The sequence below is a fragment of the Echeneis naucrates genome, chromosome 1 (assembly GCF_900963305.1).
Source record: "Echeneis naucrates chromosome 1, fEcheNa1.1, whole genome shotgun sequence".
Lineage (NCBI taxonomy): Eukaryota > Metazoa > Chordata > Actinopteri > Carangiformes > Echeneidae > Echeneis > Echeneis naucrates.
In genome coordinates this window covers 16,982,513-17,004,054 of record NC_042511.1, presented here as the reverse complement: position 1 = coordinate 17,004,054, position 21,542 = coordinate 16,982,513, and the positions used below count along the sequence as shown (strand labels likewise).

General features: G+C 39.6%; 1 protein-coding gene across 5 annotated transcripts; it reads right to left on the bottom strand.

Annotated features, from left to right (window-relative positions):
• Positions 1 to 3: 3 nt before the first annotated feature.
• On the bottom strand, positions 4 to 21,201 carry pik3r6 (phosphoinositide-3-kinase regulatory subunit 6). 5 transcript variants are annotated; one of them, XR_003841134.1, is made up of 22 exons: positions 21,103 to 21,201; positions 12,446 to 12,530; positions 12,088 to 12,192; positions 11,729 to 11,820; positions 11,165 to 11,233; positions 10,487 to 10,619; positions 9,903 to 9,972; positions 9,604 to 9,802; positions 8,596 to 8,743; positions 7,827 to 7,913; positions 6,782 to 7,025; positions 6,234 to 6,518; positions 5,582 to 5,681; positions 4,203 to 4,322; positions 3,559 to 3,666; positions 3,359 to 3,458; positions 3,159 to 3,220; positions 2,950 to 3,040; positions 2,781 to 2,842; positions 2,508 to 2,614; positions 1,859 to 2,173; positions 4 to 46 (listed from the first exon to the last, which is right to left on the bottom strand). XR_003841134.1 is itself a non-coding variant. In XM_029511988.1 (21 exons), the coding sequence occupies exons 2-21, from the start codon at positions 12,501 to 12,503 to the stop codon at positions 2,017 to 2,019; spliced, it is 2,397 nt and encodes a 798-aa protein (XP_029367848.1). In that variant the 5' UTR covers positions 12,504 to 12,530; positions 21,103 to 21,201; the 3' UTR covers positions 915 to 2,016. The 5 variants fall into 5 exon arrangements, 3 of the variants coding, with proteins under 3 accessions (XP_029367848.1, XP_029367869.1, XP_029367854.1); XR_003841133.1 differs by lacking the exon at positions 4 to 46 and adding an exon at positions 71 to 189; XM_029511988.1 differs by lacking the exon at positions 4 to 46 and having other exon boundaries at positions 915 to 2,173.
• Positions 21,202 to 21,542: the final 341 nt, after the last annotated feature.

Here is a 21,542-nt window from a genome sequence, read left to right as displayed (position 1 = left end):
AGTTTGTTGCTGTAGCTCACTGAGTCATCACTGGTCAATCACCAACCTGCATAGGCAGAGAGAGCGAGATGTTCCAGCAGTCCCCAGCAGCTGTGGCAGGTGTCTGACTGTGAGCTGTGTTCAGGAGGCTCCCTGTGGTAACCCATCCCCACGGTGGCCAGACCATAATGAACCATCCCCATCTGGTGGCTATAGGATGCAGTTACAACACAGGAAAGCTTACTGTGGTGCCACAAGGCAAATCGTCTCAGTTCACAAGTCATTGATTCAAGCAGACTTTTGCCTCATTTATTAAAAACACAAAGACTGTTTTACAAAACAGAATCATTTATTTACACAATTACATTTCTATGTGTAATAGCAATCTCTCTCTCTATATATATATATATATATGACATAAGAAAATAATGTGCAGCAGTGACTGAAATGATCAACTCATGATAATACCCTGCCAGGCAAGGACATATGGACAGACAGACAGACAGGCAGGCAGGCAGGCAGGCAGGCAGGCAGACAAACACACACACACACACACACACACACACACACACACACACACACACACACACACACACACACACACCACTCACAGTTCCTCCGGCTGTTGGACCTTTGATGCCTAACATCTGATCTAAGAGGCTGTTTTAGCAGAAGACTCCAGGGCTATTTTTGGGTATGTAATACAGTATTGTAAGTGTCCGTTCACCACAGGTTAAAAAAAACAAAAAACAAAAATAGAGACCTGTGTTTTTCTGCTTGTTCGAAATAGAAGGCATAATGACTGTGTGCTATGGGAAAGTTTCACAATAATGATGTGATTTTTTCCAGCCAACAATTTTGGGATGTTTACTGGATTTGTGCAAGTCTCACTGTGCACCCCCCCCCCCCCCCCCCCCCCCCCCCCCACTTCCCCAAACGCATTGGTCTTTGTCACTCATACATGAATAAAGACCAGCTTTGAAACACTGCTGAGTAGACATCAATTTTGAAGACTAAGTCAGCAGCCTGAAGTGTCACAGCTATTTCCTGTAGCCTGTTCAGTGCATTAACCATGTCTGTCTGACACAGAAGAACACAAAATTCACCTCAGTTCTGTAGTAATATCTGTCATTGCACATGGTTCTTCTGCTTCCAGCATAGTGTGGTTCAGGGCAGTTTCTGAAACATTTCTAAACACTAAATCCAAGGATAATAATAATCATTTTGAACCTTCATAACAGCTTACAATACGTAACAAGTCACAAATAACAACTGATTTGATTAATTCGGCAAAGAAAAAGGCTTTCTATTTTTATCGTACCAGTCCTGCAACAATTTGCAACTATGAATAGCTGACAAGTGGGTGTGCATGTTATTATCAGTCTTTAACTGTGAGTTTGTCCGTCATGGAGGCAGTCAAAGGTAGTGTCTGTGTTTATGAAGTAAAGTGACTTGCAGTCAAGCCTTTCAAACTGCTTCTGATCTGAACCAAGTGATGACTTAGTGGAACGCATTTTCCAGGCTGCCTGCAGAGTTTTAATAATTATTGGATAACTGGACATTATCAGTGGTCCTGAAATCTTTGCTGCATATATGTGCATATCTTTGCATCCTTGCGTCTCCCTGCCACTCTCTCCAGTGTCTCTTGCAATATTGTTTTCATGCATCATTCCAATCTGATCCGATCAGATTGACCGGCTGTCTGTAGGTATGCACCAGACTTTACTCATGAAGCGCCAAATATGGTTGGCAGTGTGGCATAACTTTGTTCTTGTTAATGTAAACTCAGGTGACTTGTTCCATCAGCTGCAAGATCACCATTGCAATCTGCGTTATCTATTACTTTCTGATCGAGTCAATCAGAAGTAACTTTACTTACTCACAGACGTAAAGGTGTTTCAGGAGAAAATCATTAAAGGCCATGCCTTTCGTCTTTCCATGTATCAAGCTGGTTTTCTCTCCACAGAAGAAACAACCATCCATGCAATCCAACTGTAGAGCTGATCTAAAGTTTACATGTGGTGTTACTCCATTTTGTCAGTTAATAATTCCAGCAAATGTGTTGATTGGCAGAGGAAGTCCTTTGTTCATGTATTTGCTCAGTCCTGGGTTTTTGTCCTCTGTTACGCTGAATTTGGACCTCATGGCTTTTTGGACACAGTATCCAGGATCAAGACATGGCGTGATCTCAATGCTACAACACAAACATATTCAAAACAGAGCAATCAGTGTTTGTTGCAAAGAAACTTCTGTACTGTCATTTACAGATTTTTTTTTTTGTTATAAAGGAAAAGAAACGCACCAAGCTTTTGCACAAACATGCCCCATACACAGACAATATCAAGCTGAGATTGTGGGGTTCCACTTTAAAATCCATGATGGCTGCACTCTACGATGGATTGGTGCTTTGATAGCAATTATGCCATTTCTCAAACAAATGAATGCTGAACTTTTGTTACAATTTATACAAAGTGCCATGTAAACAACATTTATTTTTCCAGTCTTCAGATGAGGTTAGTCCCTCTTACCTTTGCACATCTCTGTAGGTCCTGCGACAATCTCTGTCCAGTGTGACAGTGAAAGATCGACTCTCCAAAGTGCGAATCTTGATCTTGCTGGTTCGAATTGTTGGCTCCTGAGAATATAAAGATAAAAACAGCCAAACTGAATTATTGTTATACATGATGCATTTACATTTTTTTTTTATTTATTTTAACGTAATTAGTCTTTGTAAGGATTTATCCCTTAACATTTGAGATATTTAAATGTTGAAGAATTTGAGTTGTACTGAACAGCCTCACCACAGCGCTCTGTTTAGTTTTGGTTGAAGATTCATTCAATGTCAGAGTCAAACAGTTCAGATCTATGACAGAAAGACAGAGGACAAAAAATGTGCATGAGCGTAACACAAAATCAGAGAGTATCAAAAATACAAAAGGTTTGAAATACTGAATGTGTTTGAGATAATACCTTCTGCCTCACTCAAGGGAATAGCATTGATCTGAGCACCTGACATCCTCAATGAGATTCCTTTCTCAACGTCTCGGCCACTTAATGTCACCTGGACATACATACACATTGAAATTCAGAGTAATTCTTCCAGTAACTCATAACACATTTGGTTATGCTGATGACACAAGTATAATAAAGAAATCATAGGTCCCGCAAAATCAACTTACCTTTTTATAATTCATCGAGACAACAGCTCCGGCTATCTCTCCTGAGCTCTTCTTATGTTTATCTGTGTGAGACAAGGGGCAAAGTTGTTAAAGTTTGTGCTCTAATCTGTGCACAAACAGGGATATGCACACACATGTACATGCAAAGATGTACACATTAAAAAAGTGGAAAAAATAATGTATATGTGTATCCAATTTACCTCTAACTGATGCTGAGAGGTGTCTGAACTCGGGAAACTCCATCCCCAGGTGGGTGAGGAAAACATCTTCCACAGGCTCCTTCATGCTGGTGAATGTGAGCTAAAGAAAAACATGCAACATGTAAAAATCGATGACATATTTAAAAAAAAATTCAGTGATATTTAAGAAACAAATTTATAAACATAAACTATAATCTTACTTTAACAAAGTAGATGGTGAAATAAACTGACTGCTGTCCAGTGCGCACATAGTAGGAAAGGACATCAGAGATGAAGGGCTCCTTTGGCCTCACTGGGTTCGCCTGGTGCTTAAGATGACAAAAATCAAAGATAGAAGACGTTAAATTAAGCCGACTGCTTGATTCTGCAGTCACAAAGTAAGTTTGGTTGCATTTGGATCATATCAAGGAGTGCTTCACACAGCATAATACAAAGCAACCTTTTCCATGAATTCTCATGAAGTGAAGCAATGAAATACAAAACGGCTGTCATCGTCTCAGCATACATTATTTTTGTGCAGTTTCGGTCTTGTTATTAGAAGGTCCTATTCAATTCAGTACAGCACAGTATCTTGATAGCTTCAGCTTGAGCGAAAAGCCAATTTATTATGCACACAGTAAAATATTCCTGTTTCCATTTGAAAAAAGAGCAGCTGCCAATTAATTGATGGGGTGTTATAAAAGTGATGAAATTTTCAGTTTTTGTCTATAAGACAAACTACAGCACAGGGAGACACAATATTCATGTAGTCACACTAAGGAGAATCAAATGTCCACAGTCCGAAAAACACATGTTGTGTTGTGAAAATTGCGGTCGATCAGGCATTCAAACTATTGTATCGTACCATCATAGCCAATTTGGGAATCATGGAGCCCAAACTGTTTATGTTACAGTTGTACCAGGGGTCCACCATGCTCAAATAGGAACCAAGACTGCAGGAATTCCGATTCAGTGGATGGTTTTCCTATAAAAGAAAAAACATGAAAGTGGAACCAATTGATGACATCTGGAAAATTACATCAGCAATATTACTTTTTGCATCACAAGCAAATACATGCCATTTTTATTTCATTCATCCATGAGATTTGCAGCTTATCAATAACACATTTTTAATGCTTTGAAATCAAATTACTTGATTACCTAACATTTGTAGTTTACATTAGCACATAATCATTGAACATAACTGCATAAAGCCAACATCATAACTGGCTTTTCCCATATTGATCCTCCATGACAACGGAGACCATTTATCTTACTATCTTGAGAGGTGTGTTGACTTTCTAGTGCTCTAGAAAGCCGGTTCTTTTGGCGCATCTCACGAAAAAGAGCCAGCTCTTTAAGCTCTCAAGTGGCTCCTCCTTTTTTGTTGCTTAAAATAATTTATTACAATAAATAATGTACGGTTATATGTAAAATGAATTACTAAATGTAAAAAACATGCATTATATCAAATCTTCATTATTCATATTGCTTATTATGCTCAACATGGAGCAGAGTGCTACAAAAAATGTATTATAAAATACAAAAACAAAGACCCACCTTAATTAGACAAAAGGTCCAAACTCTACTGATTGTATATTTATTTATTCATCAACTTTTAACTATTTAGTTTGAAACAAAAATAAATATAAAAAGATCAAAATAAAAATAATAACATAAAACAACAACATGAATAAAAAAAAAAGTGAATAAAATATTTCCAACAGTATAACAAAACATAAATAAAAATGTGTAAAACAAAAAGAAAAACGTAGCATTCAGGTAACAGTTTCAGCCAGTCTTTTGAGAAGATTGGCACTGAGGAAGGCAAAGTGTCTCAGTTTTGAGGGGCTGATTCTGTTCCTTCTCGCTGTAATTATTTGCCCTGTTTTTGAGAAGATTCACTCGGAGGGGACGGATGTGGTCACAATACACACTACGTGCCATCACACGTGCAAGACGTGGGTAGACTGAAGCCTTGGCTCCCACTCTGCTTTGCTTGATCAATATAATGGAAATGCATGCAAATTTTGCTTCCTTTCCTGCCACTAATTTTCAATTCCCACCCGTTTCCAGCGTCTCTGTGTGGGTGTGCTAGTGACCGTCCTCTCTCTCGTCCCGCTCCCAATCCAACTCCCGTTGTTCATTTCAAAGAGCCGTATCGTTCGCGACCGACACATCACTACGTGTGACTTTCACACAATAACACGCCAGACGTGTCTTTATAAGAAGAGGCTGCTTTACCTTGACAGATGAGATGTCAGTTGGAGACTTGCACACAGGGACATAGTAAAACTGGAGGTTGACTTTCATTGTAAGAAAAAGCCTCCGTGCTTCCCTTTTCCTGCAAAAGCAGAACAAAGACGATGTGTGAAAAATAAAGTAGGTACACACTTTGCAGTAGTGTTTACAAAGCTGTCAACTTGCACCTTAATTTTAATCATCATACCATGTATGAGGAACACACACATTTAACTTAAAATCACCATAAACTTGCACAATTAAAGTCGCAGCACATGAACTACCACACTGTACAGTAATCAATCTAATAAGTTTAATCTTACAGGTAGTTTTAGTTTTATTGACAACAAACAGGCCCAATATTCATATTTGAATGAAATGTGCAACATTACCTGGTTTAAAAGTGTCTTTTAAACCAGGTTAAATTAAACCAGGTAAACCAGGTTTACTACAGTAAAAAAGGGTTAGGGTTAGGGTTATGTCATAGAAGAACATAAATCATGATCATAAATGAGAAGGTTGATCTATGATTGCAGACAATTAATGCAGGCAATATCAAATCCCAAAGCTTGCCACGAAGTCTGTACCCCCAAAGTTCTGTCAAAACAATTTCACTATCCCGTGTTTACAACTTGTAAGATAAGAAACATCTTACCTAAATAAATAGTAAGCCTTGGCCAAGCGGCCGAGTACCCTGTCGTCCCCAATGGCGACTATTCTGGCAGTAAACTGTCTTTGCTGCTTATTGAAGGGGTTCTGGGCTGCACTACTTCCTGCACGCCTTTGCAGAGTTGCTCTCCTTCTTCCACTCCTCCCACCACTTCCTCCTCCATGGCTTGCGTGGTCTTCTAGAGTGTCCTGCATCAGAACCATACTGTCCTTCATAGATGGTTTCATCTTGATCCCTCCACGCCGGGACAGCTTCCCTGAATCTTGTTCACTGGAAAAAGGAGAAAGTTCACAGAGTCCAAATCATTTGAAAATTATGTAAAAGCATGGAATTCAGATCAAGTGATGCAACAGATCCCATGATGAGCATCACTGACATTAGAGTCTTCAAGTCACCAGTGCTCATTATTCAAAGGAATATTATTTTAATCGGTTGATGCATATTTTACTACAAAGACTTCAAATTAAGAAAACTACACAAAAATAATAGTGGGCCTTTAAAGAAAGCAAAATGATAATAACAATAATAACCACCTCTTGCATTGTTCCCAGGCTGTACTCATGCCAGCAGTGTCCGGAGAGGATAATTGGCAGGGATCAGCACTGGGGGGTAGATCTCTTTCAATGCCGCTGTCGTTGGACATGACGGAGAAGCGAATCATGTCAGAGGGCATCAGATCACTGGGTGACTCACCCAGTTCGAAGTCCTCCTGCTCCTGGTTGAGGGGGAATTGCCCCGACATGGAGGTGGATCGCAACCACTTGGCCAGCTCTCGCCCTGTCAACATATTTATCATTTATCATTTCAAGTGTCATTGTGAGGTTCACACAAAATGGGAAAAAACAGCACAAAGGGATAGTCTAGAGCGAGCATTGATCATTTCTGTAACTGCCTTAGTTCCTTTAGCTGCAATTATTATCTGTCACAGCTGTCATGCCACAGGAAAAAAAAAAACTATGGTTTAGTGACAGGATAGAAAGATCTACGTGTCACAAAAAAAAAAACCTGCACTTCTTCCGTTTTTAGAATCTTTTTACAACACTGTGGTGGAGTGCGGACATTTAGTCAGCACTTGCCTTGTGATGTCTCATTTAATGCTTGTTAATGCAGCACATGGGGTATGGAAAAAATAATTACTGTCCTATTCTTCCCACAAACAGGGTGCTATTGTGCAGTAGAAGCACAGGACATCACGTGTGGTTGTGAAAATCACCATGTGGTCAGTAATGATGATCTACAGTATGAGTGGACATCCTATTATGAGACTGAACATTAAAAACATGCAACAAAAATACAACACTTACTCACTCATAGTGTCACTCTCAGTATTAACCGAGGCTGACGTCAGCCAAAGTATTTGCAAATACAGAAAAAAATATTTGTAGTAATAAAGTAAGTAAAGTCAGTAATAAAAAAAAGTGAAAAGTTTTTAACTCTAATTCTGCCCACTTTTTCTTTTATTACAGGTTTTGGTCTACTTTTTCAGTTCAATTTTAAATCTTGGTCATTCAGCCTCATTCAGTTTGAATGATGCATAATAACAACTTCCTTTAGACCTCCCATAGTGTTTCCACTCACAGATATCTAAATCCTCTGTCCACAGGTGGAAGCTCATCTCTGGGTTAGGAAGAGGACAGTCACACAGCGGTCCACTGGACAATGGCTCTACAAAACACACACATACACACAAAGGAAGAGAGAAAGGAAGAGACCAAAACTGTCACAATGGCACTCAAAACAAAGCCCTCCAGGCCACTCCAAGCACTTCCTTAATGTCAGTCTCCTAGCTGGGATGAGGGCAGAGCAGGTTCACTGGATGGGCTCCAAACACAATAACATTGGGCAAAAACGTTGTTATCGAAATAGATATGTGACTAGACTAACTCGGCCATGGGGGAAAAGCAAAGGAAAGGAACTGGTCAGCAACAACGTCAACCTAATAAATTGAATCACAGTAAAATAGAATTGCCGATTTATAAGCTTGAGAAAATGTGAAGATTTAGTAGTCAGGACAAATGCAGGATTGGCATCTTCAAATTTATAATAAACAACAATAATTTAATGCATTTCACCAATCAAAACAACCTTCAGTACCTAATCTATCGGCAAATGAAGACGAATGAGGAATCGATTGAATTCACAGCTGTTTCCTCGCAGTATGATCTTCATCTTATCTTCTGTGGTTTCTCTTTTCTGCTTTAATAGTCTGTTAGACGTGACTATGGCTCTTTTGGTTTCACCCATTGATTGATGTTAAACAACAGTTGCTATGTTGATTTATGGCTCAGATAAATAAGTTTTGCCCCAGAGAGACTTTGCCAAAATATCCTTTTGAGAGAGCTCCTACCTGAGGCTGTGTCAGTTACGATTTCACTGTACAGCTGCTGAAGACGGCTTCTCAGCACCCCCCTATCCGCTCTGCCGCCCTCCTCTGCGCTTTGCTCTAGAGTCGCCAACACTTCCTGAAAGTATGGCTCAACATCTTGCCCGAGGTCCTGTCCCAAAACAAACACATACGAGTGGATGAACACACACATACAAACACACAGCACACCCACACACTTGCACAAGAGCACAGACACGTGCGTACAGGAAGATAAATACATAGAGACCGTGTATTAATAGCAAAGAGGTGAAGGGCAAGTTGTATGTGTATATGTCTGCCTTTGTGTGAGTCCTGCTGAGGTGTTAATTTAGGGCCATTGCCAGAAAGCACATCCACTGTGAAGTTCAACAGACAGCAGAGCTTTGTTCAGGATGTTTCCCATGACATCCTAAATGATGGGGCTTTGACTTTTTGACTATTTTTAAACAACAGTAAAAACTGAATAACATGATTATCAAAATCAAAGGCATTGCAAGGCCTGTTCATAACCAGGTAAAATTGCTACATATGGTTATTTTTACACAATTTACACGTGATTTTAGGCTAACATTTTTAAGATAACAACCAAAATCACTACTAAAGAGAAAAGAATCAATATGAAGTTATACTTTGTCACTAATCATACAGGAAAATTTTCAAAAGGAAGTTAAAGGATCCTCTTAATTTATCCTGATTCTGATCAGACCTGGTTTATGCATCAGTACCTATTCAGTATTGAGCTACATAGTTAGACATAAAACAGCACGTTTGTCTGAAGACAAGGTTTAATAATGATTTTTTTCTCCAATGTAAACCCTTGAGACTTTAGCAGAGGCCACAAAAAGCTAGCTGAAGGCAAACACACAAAATATACTGGCAGTAACTAAATACATTTTAGGAGCCAGACTCTGCAATTCCAAACACAATGCAAAAGACAATCCAAGTGCAGGCAACAGATGGTAACACAGGACAGTTAATTTGTTCACTCACTTTGAGAGCCTGGGCAAGTTTTGGACCATGACATTGCTCTGATCCCAACACAGCTTGGATTGAATGTTGGACCACACTGCGCATGAGATCTAGAGGACTTAGAAATCCCCCTGAGGCAGAAGTGGATGCCTCAATATCACCCAGTAGGACTTGTTCCAGAGAACCCGAGAAGACATCGGGGTCAGCCAAAACAAAAACTCTGCAGGAATTAACAGAGAAGGGTAATTGATGACTATAGTATAAAGACAAGGAAGTGTTTTTCAATTTTCATTTCCTCATTATACCTGATTAATCCTCACCTTTCCTGGAAGGCATAGTGATCATTTTTTAGTCTCTGCTCTGCTGTAACCATCCGCTGGTACATCAAACCTGAGGATCAAGACAGTATGTTGTGCAATTGATCATGGCTTAGTGGCCAATGTTGACAGGTTATTCAGCATAACCATGTTATCCTTTTTGAGCCACAGTATAAGTTTTTGTGCATTGTTTTGGTTCAGAGCCACATTATTTTTTCTTTCATTGTTTTTAGTTTGGTTGAACAAAGTAGTCGGCAAGAAATTTTTTTACGGGTAAAGTTTTGATAGAACAACTGTCAGAACAATTTATTTCTTGTGAGAAATGACGTGATAGAATCATCACAATGACGTGACAAAGGGCTTATAGTAAATGACAATGTCTTCATGAAACTTTTGCCAGTGGTTGAAGCACAGTACACCTCAACCATTGGCTTGTTGGCTTGGCAGTAAAGACAGATTATGGCTACTTGGTTCATAAAAAGAGCAATGTACCAATGATTGCATTGAAAGGAAAGACATATTAAATGGAAAACCAGTTGCATTAACATGAAACTGACCAAGCAGCTTCTGTCTTCGATGAAAAATACCTGGTATGGAGCGTTCGCGTTTTATCTGCCTTGTGTAGCTGAGCCCTACAGTGGAATAGGGATGAGGGTAGGTCAGAAGTCGCTTACAAAAGTCATAAACCCGCTTGTAGAGCTCATCTGGAATGTAGGTAGTCTGGAATATCAAAACACGACACAATCACACCCACTTAAACTTATCAAAAGCACATAACACCTTTGCTGTTCAAATGTGATGCACACTCCTAATGGCACCAATTAAGATGCCTTCACCTCCCAATCAATTATCTCATTATCACATTACATTCATTGCACTCACTCACGAAACAAATACAGAATAGAATATACTGTACTGTCCCCTCAGGGAAATTTGTCCTGGACTCAAAGTGCTAGTGCTATAGCTGTCTTCACAGAATACATACATGCATACAGACATACATAAATATGAGCATCAGAATATTTCTACAAGTATGTAATTGGAGATCCATCTAAAAGGCTGTCTGTTAAACAGGTTAATCACATACAGGCTATTTAGTCATACAGTATCTATAACTGTTCTGGGCCCAGAATATACAGGAAGAGGTGGGAACAGTAACATTAAAAAAAATCTTATCAGTTCATAATGGCCCTGGAAATGTCCCATATTAATCATTCAGCAATCTGAGCCTTCCGAAGTGCAATGATGTGGCAGAAAGACTGTACCTGAATGATGGCATACATGAGTGTATGGAGCAGAGGGATGATGCATTTTCGAGTGTCCCATCTTTCAGCCTGCACAGAAAACATACTCCATGTCAGGGGTCCACCTGCATGTTGTTGGTATGTCCTTTATTTACACCTACTGACACCCACTGATGGTAAACAGGTGGGAGATGATGAAAGGATGCATATTAGCAAGTGGTTTATAAATAACTTTAACTTCTTTGGTACTTCCACCACTTAGTTTATCAGAGGTCCCACTCAGTCCTATGAATCACCTCCTACACCTCTGCAACACAAAATCATCTTGAAATTTACATAGCTTTTTTTTTTTTAGGTTCTTTTAGGATGAAATTAACATTTGCAACATAACTGAAATGTGACACTATCAAAACCACAACAAATCTCCACTTCTTGTAAGTTAAGTCGTTCAATACAAACCCTATTTCCTGTAGCATTTGTATGTAAAGGGGCTGCTTCTTGTAAATGCAGAGTATCAGATTTATTTTCGCTTGTAGTGACACCTTGAATAACTTGGCATCCCTCCTCTCAGTGTATAGAGAATACCTTTTCAAGCTCCTTTATCAGCACCCAAACCAGAGATAAGCTGTTGGAAGGATTGTTTTGAACCTTCTTATGAAGTGTCCATCTCAGCATGCCTGTATATACAGATAAGCATGCCAGTCAGATGTTACATTCTTTTCCAGTACACTGTCAGAAGAGCCGTGATACTGCTGACAGTAAATTTACAAGTGTGATTAATTCAATTACACTGACATGCTGGCTTGAATGAAACCATGAAATAAACATCATGAAGTTGATGTTTTAGATGTTGTCACCTTATGAAGTCTCTTTACCAATAATTTTAAATTTGTGTTTTTTCATTCACTTGTTATTTCAGTGTGGTGTAGCAGATTTTAAAGCACCTTTGTTGAAACAGTGGACAGGCTGCTGGTTGTCTGCTTCCCTGGGCAGCACAGCCTGGATGCTGCGGTACAGCTCTGGCTCTGGAACTGTGGGGGAGCAGCACGCTGAAAGTCAAGAGTTTGGATGTTGAAGTCTGAATGTAAGAATGTTTTGCTTAAGGTTGGGTACAGAAACATCTTTTGAAATGAACACAGAAGATTTTGGACATATTAAAGATGTTTCTACTGTTTAGACAAAGAATAAATACATTTCAAAGGCAGAGAAGTCACCAACTGTTAGTATACACAACTCTATGTATAATCTTTCAGTTCATAATCGTATAATGGACAACAACGTGTGTTTATGTTTTATATGTACCTGTTGGCTCGATGCTGCACATTCTGCTTACGTTATCCCAAGGGGCCTTGTTGGTCATGTCTCAAATGCATCATGGGTCTATTACCTGTAATCAAAAGGATGACACAGAGAATATATCATTCATGTTTTCTCAAGTACGAGGTTAAATACTAAGCAGGTATATGCAGCCTCTCTACAGCAGCTGAAGGTAAATGTGGGTGGCCAGTCACACTTTTTTTTACCTGTATCTGTTTGCTCCCACCAGTATGTAAAATTCCACAGACAGATTTGAAAGGAACTATTTAAAATGTGTTTCTCTCTTCAAGGGCAGCATTACAGCAGTAAGTCCTCTAACTAAATATATCCCTGTAGGTTTTTCTTTTTTGTATTTGGCGGGTCTATTTGACATTCCTAAGCCAAGCCCTGGGTATATACTGTGCCCCCCCTGAATGACAAAGCTACAAGATTAATGTTTAAAATCTACTTGCACAGTCACCTTTATACACACCTACTGACACCCACTGATGATAAGCAGGTGGCAGGTAGTGAGACGATGCAGCTGACCCCACACTAGCAAGTGCCTCCTAAGTAAGTTTAAATTCTTTTGAACTTAAACCACTTAGTTTATCTGAAGTCCCACTCAGGCCCATGTGTCACCTCTCACACCTCCACAACACAAATTCATTGGGAAGTTTGGCCCAAGCTACCTGTTAATTTAGTTTGAAATCCTTTAGGATGAAATTCATATTTGTAACTTAAATGAAATCTGTAAATCAAAATAACAATAAATACTAATCACCAGCTGTCATCAGTGAGTTATTTCAAGACAAACTGTATTTCCTATGTCAAGAGGCAGATTATTTTCATACTTCTGGTGATGTGTTTGTGGTGACAAAACTTAAGGCCTTATCTGCACAAAGTACCAAAGAAACAAACAAGATGCCTCAAACATTTTAAGGGCCAAATGTAACAGAAATAGGACATGCCAAAAACTGGCTGAAACAGGCTGAAAACAAAAGCTTCAGCTCTACTTCATTTGTAATGCAGGTACATGAATGTACCTATTTCCGTAAAAGCACACAGGCTACAACTACATAAAACTTTACAAACCATCATCATTCACGTCCCATAACTTTCAGCAGTCAAATTGTAACAGGCGCAAGTAAAAATATAATATTAGAAACGCTTACCCTGCTCTGCATTGACAGGAACCAAACAGTCCTGCGAGTCTCTTACATCCACACAATGTGCTGTCTGTACTGAAACCAACATGTGTGTGACAGAGAGCAACAGCGAGACAGAGTGTGAGAGCGAGAGAGAGGACCACAGAAAAGTGTGGACGGCAGTTCATTGCTGAGTGCATTTCCTCTTGTGAGTGAGCACGGCTGTGTGTGTGTGCGTGTGTGTGTGTGTGTGTGTGTGTGTGTGTGTGTGTGTGTGTGTGTGTGTGTGTGTGTGTGTGTGTGTGTGTGTGTGCGTGTGTGTGTGTGTTATCAGTGCGAAAGATAGAGTGAAGAGACAAAGTTGAGATGCACAGGTGTTGGAGTGTGTCAAACAGTTATGAGCTGCTTGAGTTGTACTTATTTGGAAAAAAGACACATTTGTTTGAAAATGTTTCTATTTGGTTCCTTAACTCACAAAAGGTTCTTTCACTTCTAAACTTCTTTAAGTCAACTGCTCTCATCATATTTCTGTCTCTCTCTTACACACACCGACAGACACACAAAAATCACACTGCATTGACAGTCATTCCACAGGCCGTATGTGTACAATGAAAGGATTTAGTGTGATGGATTTGGCCTTGATCCCTCTAAGAAAAGCAGCACTTTCAAAAAAAACAGGGAGTTAACAGGCGCTGTCTAAGCAGCTGAACACTGCTGATTTGACCACAAGTTTCTAGATGACTATGGTATATTCACTCTTTGCCGCCCCACCTCCCCTCCCCAGGTCTCTATCAATCAATCTCTTTACATCTTCAAACCTCTGTCTTTATGTAATGCACAAGATATCTGAAAATATTGTAGCTCCTTTTCATTGCGTTCCTCTCCCACAAACAAAAATGGTCAAAAACATGTTAGATTGTATTGATATATGCAACTGGTAAAGTATATACATGGTTACAACACAATCACGTGCATGCACAGATACTCACTCTGACTGATACATAAACTTGCACTCAGTTGTTACCTTTCTTACTTCAGCTGTATGCAGCACAGCAGCTGATGTGTCTATACCACTTCCTCTGTCTGAATGAGTGGGCAGGTGAGACTATTTTTAGGCAGCGAGAGAGAGAGAGTGAGAGGGACGGAGGTAGGCAAGGTTAATTTTAAATTAAAAAAAATAATTTTCAATGTTAGTAAAATGTGTGTTTATGCGAACTGTTCAACACACACTTTTTGTTCAAAGTCCACACGCTTTCCCAACACAAAGACTGGATCTTATCTTAAAAACTGTCGTTCAAACAAAACATCAGGGTGTGGAAAATTATAACTTAATTATAAATTATATAAATAACAAGTCAATAACAAGTCATCAAACAAGATTAGGTTCAATACATTGTGGATACTAAAAGGGGTGACAGTTATGTGATACGCAAAGCACTTGATGTGGAAGCTGCACACTGAAATAAAACAGGTCATATTATATGACCATGTGCCAGGGCTGGACACCAACCACTTGACAAAATACTCATTCAACTTCTACGTTAGAATGAGAGCTGGAAGGACAGAACCATTTTTAGAGTTTAAAGCACATTTCCAAGATTATTGCCATTAATATCGTGTAATGGATTCATTTTGGAAATGCTGATGGGCGGCATTGTAGTCTGAAGAGGCTGTAATGGAGACTTTTTGAAACAATGATGCAGACGCCTACATTTGGTGACTACAACATTGACTATAACCATAGGAAACCAGATAACACTATATTTGTTCAACCAGCAGAGAATACCAAGCACCCATGTATTCATCCATCAAGGCACTCAAGATATCAAAGCAATCACAGCAAGGGTTGGAGATCATTTTGACAGTGATTTGAGGGCATATTACCCAGCTCCCTCATGTGCACATATACTCTTGACAGTAGTGATTAAAACTTATGACATCAAAATCCTAAAGCTCATATAGTGCAATTCTGGAGCATATTGACAAAGAAAGGTGCACATGAGCAAATAACAAACAAAAATGCTACTCTAGCTGCCAAGGTCGCATGTGAGTGGAACAAACTTCCTCAATAAGGGTTGACTATTTAGAGTTAATCTGAATCAGTTCCTGGTCTGAGCTTTGGTTACCACTTAAGCGTATTCGTACCCACCATATGCGGTGTGGGCAGCTGCCACTGTGCATCGTACTGGTCAGGTGAAGCTCACACAATACAGACCAACAAACAACAGGGGCACTCATTTCCGTTCAGGCATACTGCAGACACCTCAGAAAACAGGAAGGACCTGACGGTGACGTGTGGAAGTGTGCTCACAGAAACTACAGATATAGGTGGTGCTTCGGTGCTGGGGAACGGTTGCTTGTTTGTTTTCTTGAGTGGAAATCCCCAACCTATGGTCTCGGGATCAATGATAACTATTGAGCTTCAGCTTCTCTCACATCTTCATCTGGACAAAGTGGGAAATGAGGGAAAACACCTGCAGAGTTTGTCTCATGTGGCTTTCAAGCGATGCCTAATGAACAAACACAGAGTTAGGGAATTGGGAGTTATCAGTTCATGTTTGGGCTATGTGTATTGTGTGTGTTAATAGTATGGTGCCAAAAGCAGCAGCATGGTATTTTTTTGGTTTCTAAAGTGGCTAATACACTGCGCATATAAAAAGAAAGAAAAAGCTACATGGTCACTCCCTTTTTTCTTACAACAGAAAAAACCTTTTGAGATATGAAAGTGTCTAATGGCACTATACAGTCAAAACAGACAGTTTGGTGTTTCTGAGTAAGACACAAAACGCATAAACATGGTAAGATAACTCAATGCAGTAAGACGCACAAAAAAAAAAAAAAAAAAAAGACACCAGCAAAAGTTGCAAAGAAGACAACATTTGACTCAGTGCAAGCAGGGACACATCAATCAAAGTGATTTCCTGTATCAACAAGCTGGACAATATGAGGAAGTCCTCCTGGACCGGTAAATGTGTGAGAGTCTTTACATGTGCATGTGTGTGTGTGTGTGTGTGTGTGTGTGTGTGTGTGTGTGTGTGTGTGTGGTGCAAACCTGCTGGGCCTGACTGAAAAGGTATTATTTCCTCCTTTAGCCCAGAAAACATTATACACAAATATGTGAAAGATCTCACAAGAACAGGTGAACATGCAACAAACAAATTTATTGTGAACATTTTTATGAGAGGAGGTCTGAATAGACAAGCTGAAGATTTACACCCATGGAGGTAGTATGCTAAATCCATCATGCAATAGGAAACAGATAGGAAGTAACAGCATTCTAAAGGGGGTTCCCAAGAAGCGCGTGTGTGTGTCTGTGTATATATTGTATAATCCCTTCTGTACTCTATGGTAGTGACATGGGTCAATAATCATTAAATTAATCATTAAATAAGGTGAGATGCATCAATCAGGGAGTTTTGGTAGAAATTTAAAACATAATGGCAGCAGATATATAAACATACAGGAATACATAGAAACTAGATGCAGACATTCGTACTGATGAATCTTACAAAAAAAAAAAAAAAAACACCAGTAGCTTTTTGTCAGTTTACAACACCTGGTCTACCTTCCCGCGGTTTTGCATTTACAGTATACAGGAGATAGACTCCTGACCCACTACTGCAGAGATTTTTATCAGGAATTTGGAATAATGATTAGATTCTATTTTGTGCATGAGCAATTTCTAAATCCCTTCTAATCTAGGATAAAAACAGCTCTGAACAAAGACCCCATTGTTACCATAGATACAGCTGTGGCCTATGGCAAAAGCCCTGTGGACAACCAGAGAGCTGAGGAATGATTTATGCTGTTAAACTAAATCCTTTTGTGGATGTCATAAAGCGGTTGTCAGCTATCATGTGGCTTTCTGCAGTTGTAATTTCAGACTACAGCATCTTGTCATTTTCTTGTGGGGAGATGGGAGATAAACTATTAAATGTTTAGCAATAAAGATACAGAATGATCTGTGCCTGTTGCATCAAAAGCAATACATTTCAGATTGTCCTAATATTTAACATACATTCTTTCAGTGATATACGTGAGCACAGCACTCAGTATGTCCACTAGTTTTGAAGAGGTGTCAAACCGAATTAGCCAGATTTCTGCAAATGGCGTGTGGAAAGACCAACACTGTTTCCCGACATGCTGAAGAAAAAATAAAAAGTGTGTGGACATAGCCAGTGTGAGGATTCCTCTACACCAACAGTATGACCACGCAGAAGACTTTATTTAGACACTGTAGGCATGAGGAGGTAAAGCCTTAAGCGAATGACAAACTTTCAAAGAAGGTCACAGGGTGTAAATGATCCAGCTGCTATAATCACAGGATGCACCAATTGCGTCAAATAGACACAATCGGTAGCACAAATAGAGCTACACACTTGGCATGAAGTAGCCTCAGCCGCGATGGAGACTGTTTTCAAGTGAGCCCACAGGCACACGACTATGCCAAGAAGTGTTGGCATTTTTTTTTTTTTCCTCACAGGACAAACAAACAGGCGGTGTCATAGACTGTCTGTGTCTGTCTGCAGTTTAGGAGCCATAGAATAAAGGGTGCTTTGTAAAAACTTTAAGAAAGGATGTCATTTGAATTATTCACTGTTGCTCTTCTATGAAATTTCCAAATCTACAGAAAGTTGCATGTCACACTCCACAAAAGTCTCTGGTGACTCCTCAACTTGGATACTTTCTTGATTCAAAAACCAAAATTAATAAAGTTACTATCACATAAGAAAAAGAAAAACTGTAAATTCTAACAAATGAAGACTAAGAATATGAAAAGGGTTACTACTTGAAAAATTTTATAAATTATTAGCCAACTTTTGAGTAGTAGAATAACATATTTGTCAATTGACTAATTTCCATTCTTTCATTTTGGACAGCTTCCCACTTTGTCAACATTCACTGACACATATGTTTTTCTTCAAGCTGCCAAGAAAAACAGGTTCCCTGATTGTAACCAGAGGCTCACCAACAACACCGGCCAGAATGCCTGAGCTCATCTTTCCCAAACTGCTTCTCCAGCAGCAATTCAGCTTGTGTTGAGCAAGTGTCACAACACTCCGCGTAGCGCCCTGGGTGTCGGACTCTTTGACACTGGTTGCCTCGTGTGGGCTTACTTTTCCAGCATGATTTTCTGATGCACGCATTAACAATAGAACAAAGTTTTGTGATGCCTGAGGGAAAATGCATCCAAATGTTGCTTTTAAGTGTGTGATTTGTTGCAGGGGACTGAGGGGATCTTTGTAGAACAAGGTCCCAGTGATGATGTGTTGTTAACCCTGAGGGTGGAATGGCACAATGAAACCCACCCAACGGTCCAGGAGTTTATGGATCTACCTTTGACAGGACACAAAGGAGATGGCGGACTCTTGCCTTGTCCTCGGGGGAACAGATAATTTACATAACTGTAAATGACCAGGGTTCATTTTGATCAACTGCTGAAAAATCTAAGGGTTCGTGTAATACATTTTGTCTGGGCTGGCATTTGAAACTCATTGAGCCAAGTGAGCTGATAATTTAAGTTATTGACTATAAAAATACTTTGTGTGTGTTTGGAGGCAACTTTATTCATCTTTAACCGCTTATCTGTTTCCAGGTCGCGGGGGTGCTAGAGCCAATCACTGCTCACATTGGGCAAGTGCGGGGTACACCCTGGACAGGTCGCCAGTCCAGGGCAGGGCCAACACACAGAGACAGACAGAGACCAACAACCACTAAACATGAAACAGTGGGAGGAAACCCACGAAAGCTTGGAAAGAACATTCAAACTCAACGCAGAAAGGCCCCAGGCCAGGAACCAAACCCACAACCTTCTTATTGTGGGGCAACAGCACTAACCACTATGCTAACAACTATACCTTAAAATTAAAGTCCCATAAAATCTACTATGAAATTACTATAAAATCTGAATTTTCTAATACATTTTCAAGGACTTAAAAATAAATTTGACAATGATGTGATTTTTTTGGGGCTTGTACCTCCCAAGCAAGTTCCCTTACATCAGCAGAATATGATTTGTAGACTGGAGCATTTCTGTGGCAACACAATTCTTCATTTTTGTTGTTATTTTAGTTCATTGTTTGGCCATAGAAAAAGCTCATGTTTGGCAGACATGGTAATCTCATAGGTCTTATAGTCAATCTCTTCCAGTCATAAGCTCATCTCGACAACTGGCCAAAAGATGTTGCTGCATTATCTCCTCCTCCATCATCCCAGGACTGTACAGGAATGATTTACTTTGCTGATATTCCTTCATTGTCATCAGACACTAATAAGACCATAATTAAACCAGGTTTCAACTCAGAACACCAAGTGGACTGTAAAAAAAATCCCTGTCATTTGTTTGTTAAATTATCACTCATAGTTTGACAGTTTCCTTTAACTATATGGTTTGTATTTTTTCTTAAAAAAAAAAGACACAACAAAACAACGACAACAACTAAATATTTATACTTTAACTCAAGTCTGACTTATGAGCCTCACCCAATAGTTGACATCACCAGTCTGAATGTGCTCGAGATTAGAGTAACTGGGTGTTGTGTGCAGCTGTGGATGGTGTCACATTTTAACTCAGTCAGCCTTACAGATTTACAGCCCTACAGTGATCTAATGTGCGCTTTATTGTTACAGACATTACTTCCATATTGTTAGTTAACCCTGCTTGTAAATGGATATGAGTTCATTTTAAAAACGAAATGATCAGTTTCATAGGCCCAGTCACATCCACCCATCCATCCACTAAGGACCAAAGTGGTACCAGGAAGCTCAGATCTAAAACAAGGAAGCAGGAGGAAATACATCTGTACTTTTAGACTTCCAGCAGACATAACAGAGCGCCAAGGCTTCAATCGGATCACAGACTCTTATCAAATACAGGTTATTATCTCACCAGGAAAAAAAATAAACCACCCCCTTGCTTTTTTTAAACATATATTAAGCCTGTAACAGACTGCAATTCAGCTTCTCTGTGAGGCTGATTTTCTTTACTTTACATGATCTTGCATTCAATATTAGACAGGCAGGACGAATAAATCCACTAATTCGAAGTTTTTCCCTTGAATATTCAGAATCACGATGAGCATTTTTCTTCACGTCACATCACATTTTACATTGAAACACATTTTGGTCGCGGATATTTTGCTGTTTGCACGCCACTTAATTCATGATGACACACAAATCTGCCCCTGACACAATAAGGCTCATTAGCCTAAAACGTAAACATCATTAAGACCATATGAGTCATGAGAAGACAAAAAAAAAAAAAAGAAAACATAAACTGAATTAACCCCACAGGATGAGAGCAGGAGGCAGCTTCAGATAAAACCACCAGCTCCATGTCAGACGGAGTTTAAGTATTACACAGTAATAAATAATTCAGCAGACTTCTAAAAAGTCTGGACGCTTTTCAACAGGCGTCGACAGCAACTTTTCCCGAGAAGAAACGGTCACTAAAGTTTCAAACGACACGTAAAAGGCAGCAAAACAACAAATGTTCGTGTTTTTGTGGAAGCTTACCTGCGGTTAGGGTGCACAGACAGGTCAGTTTTTCCTGACTTTATGAGGCTTTTCGGCTCTCTGTCAGAGACTCCAGCTCCCAGGGTGACAGACTCGCCGCAACTCTTTGACAGTTGTCGTTGGGCCACGCCCGCTCCCGCAGCCGACCAATGAGGTGACACGAAGAGCAACTGTGAACCAATCAGAAGAAAGATCCACACGCGTCAGTCCGTCCAGGCGGGACAAAGACAGAAATAGATAGATCGATCGATAGATAAACGGATAGATAGATTTTTAATGCTGATCAAAATAAGAATTGCAGAAGTTTTTATGCCAGAGCCATAACTTGGTACACAGTAAACACAGTTAAACACAATAAAGACTTGAACGTTTTGTAAACATTCACCGCCCTAAAATCTTGTGAATTGTGAAATACCTGCATTGTCTGGTTATTTTGTGCG

Coding starts and splice junctions, on each gene's coding strand:
- pik3r6 (XM_029511988.1), bottom strand. CDS start 12,503: ATGACCAACAAGGCCCCTTGGGATAACGTAAGCAGAATGTGCAGCATC. Junction 9,803..9,902: donor CACTATGCCTTCCAGGAAAG/GTGAGGATTAAT, acceptor TAATTCCTGCAG/AGTTTTTGTTTTGGCTGACC. Junction 2,843..2,949: donor TCCCTTGAGTGAGGCAGAAG/GTATTATCTCAA, acceptor TTTCTGTCATAG/ATCTGAACTGTTTGACTCTG.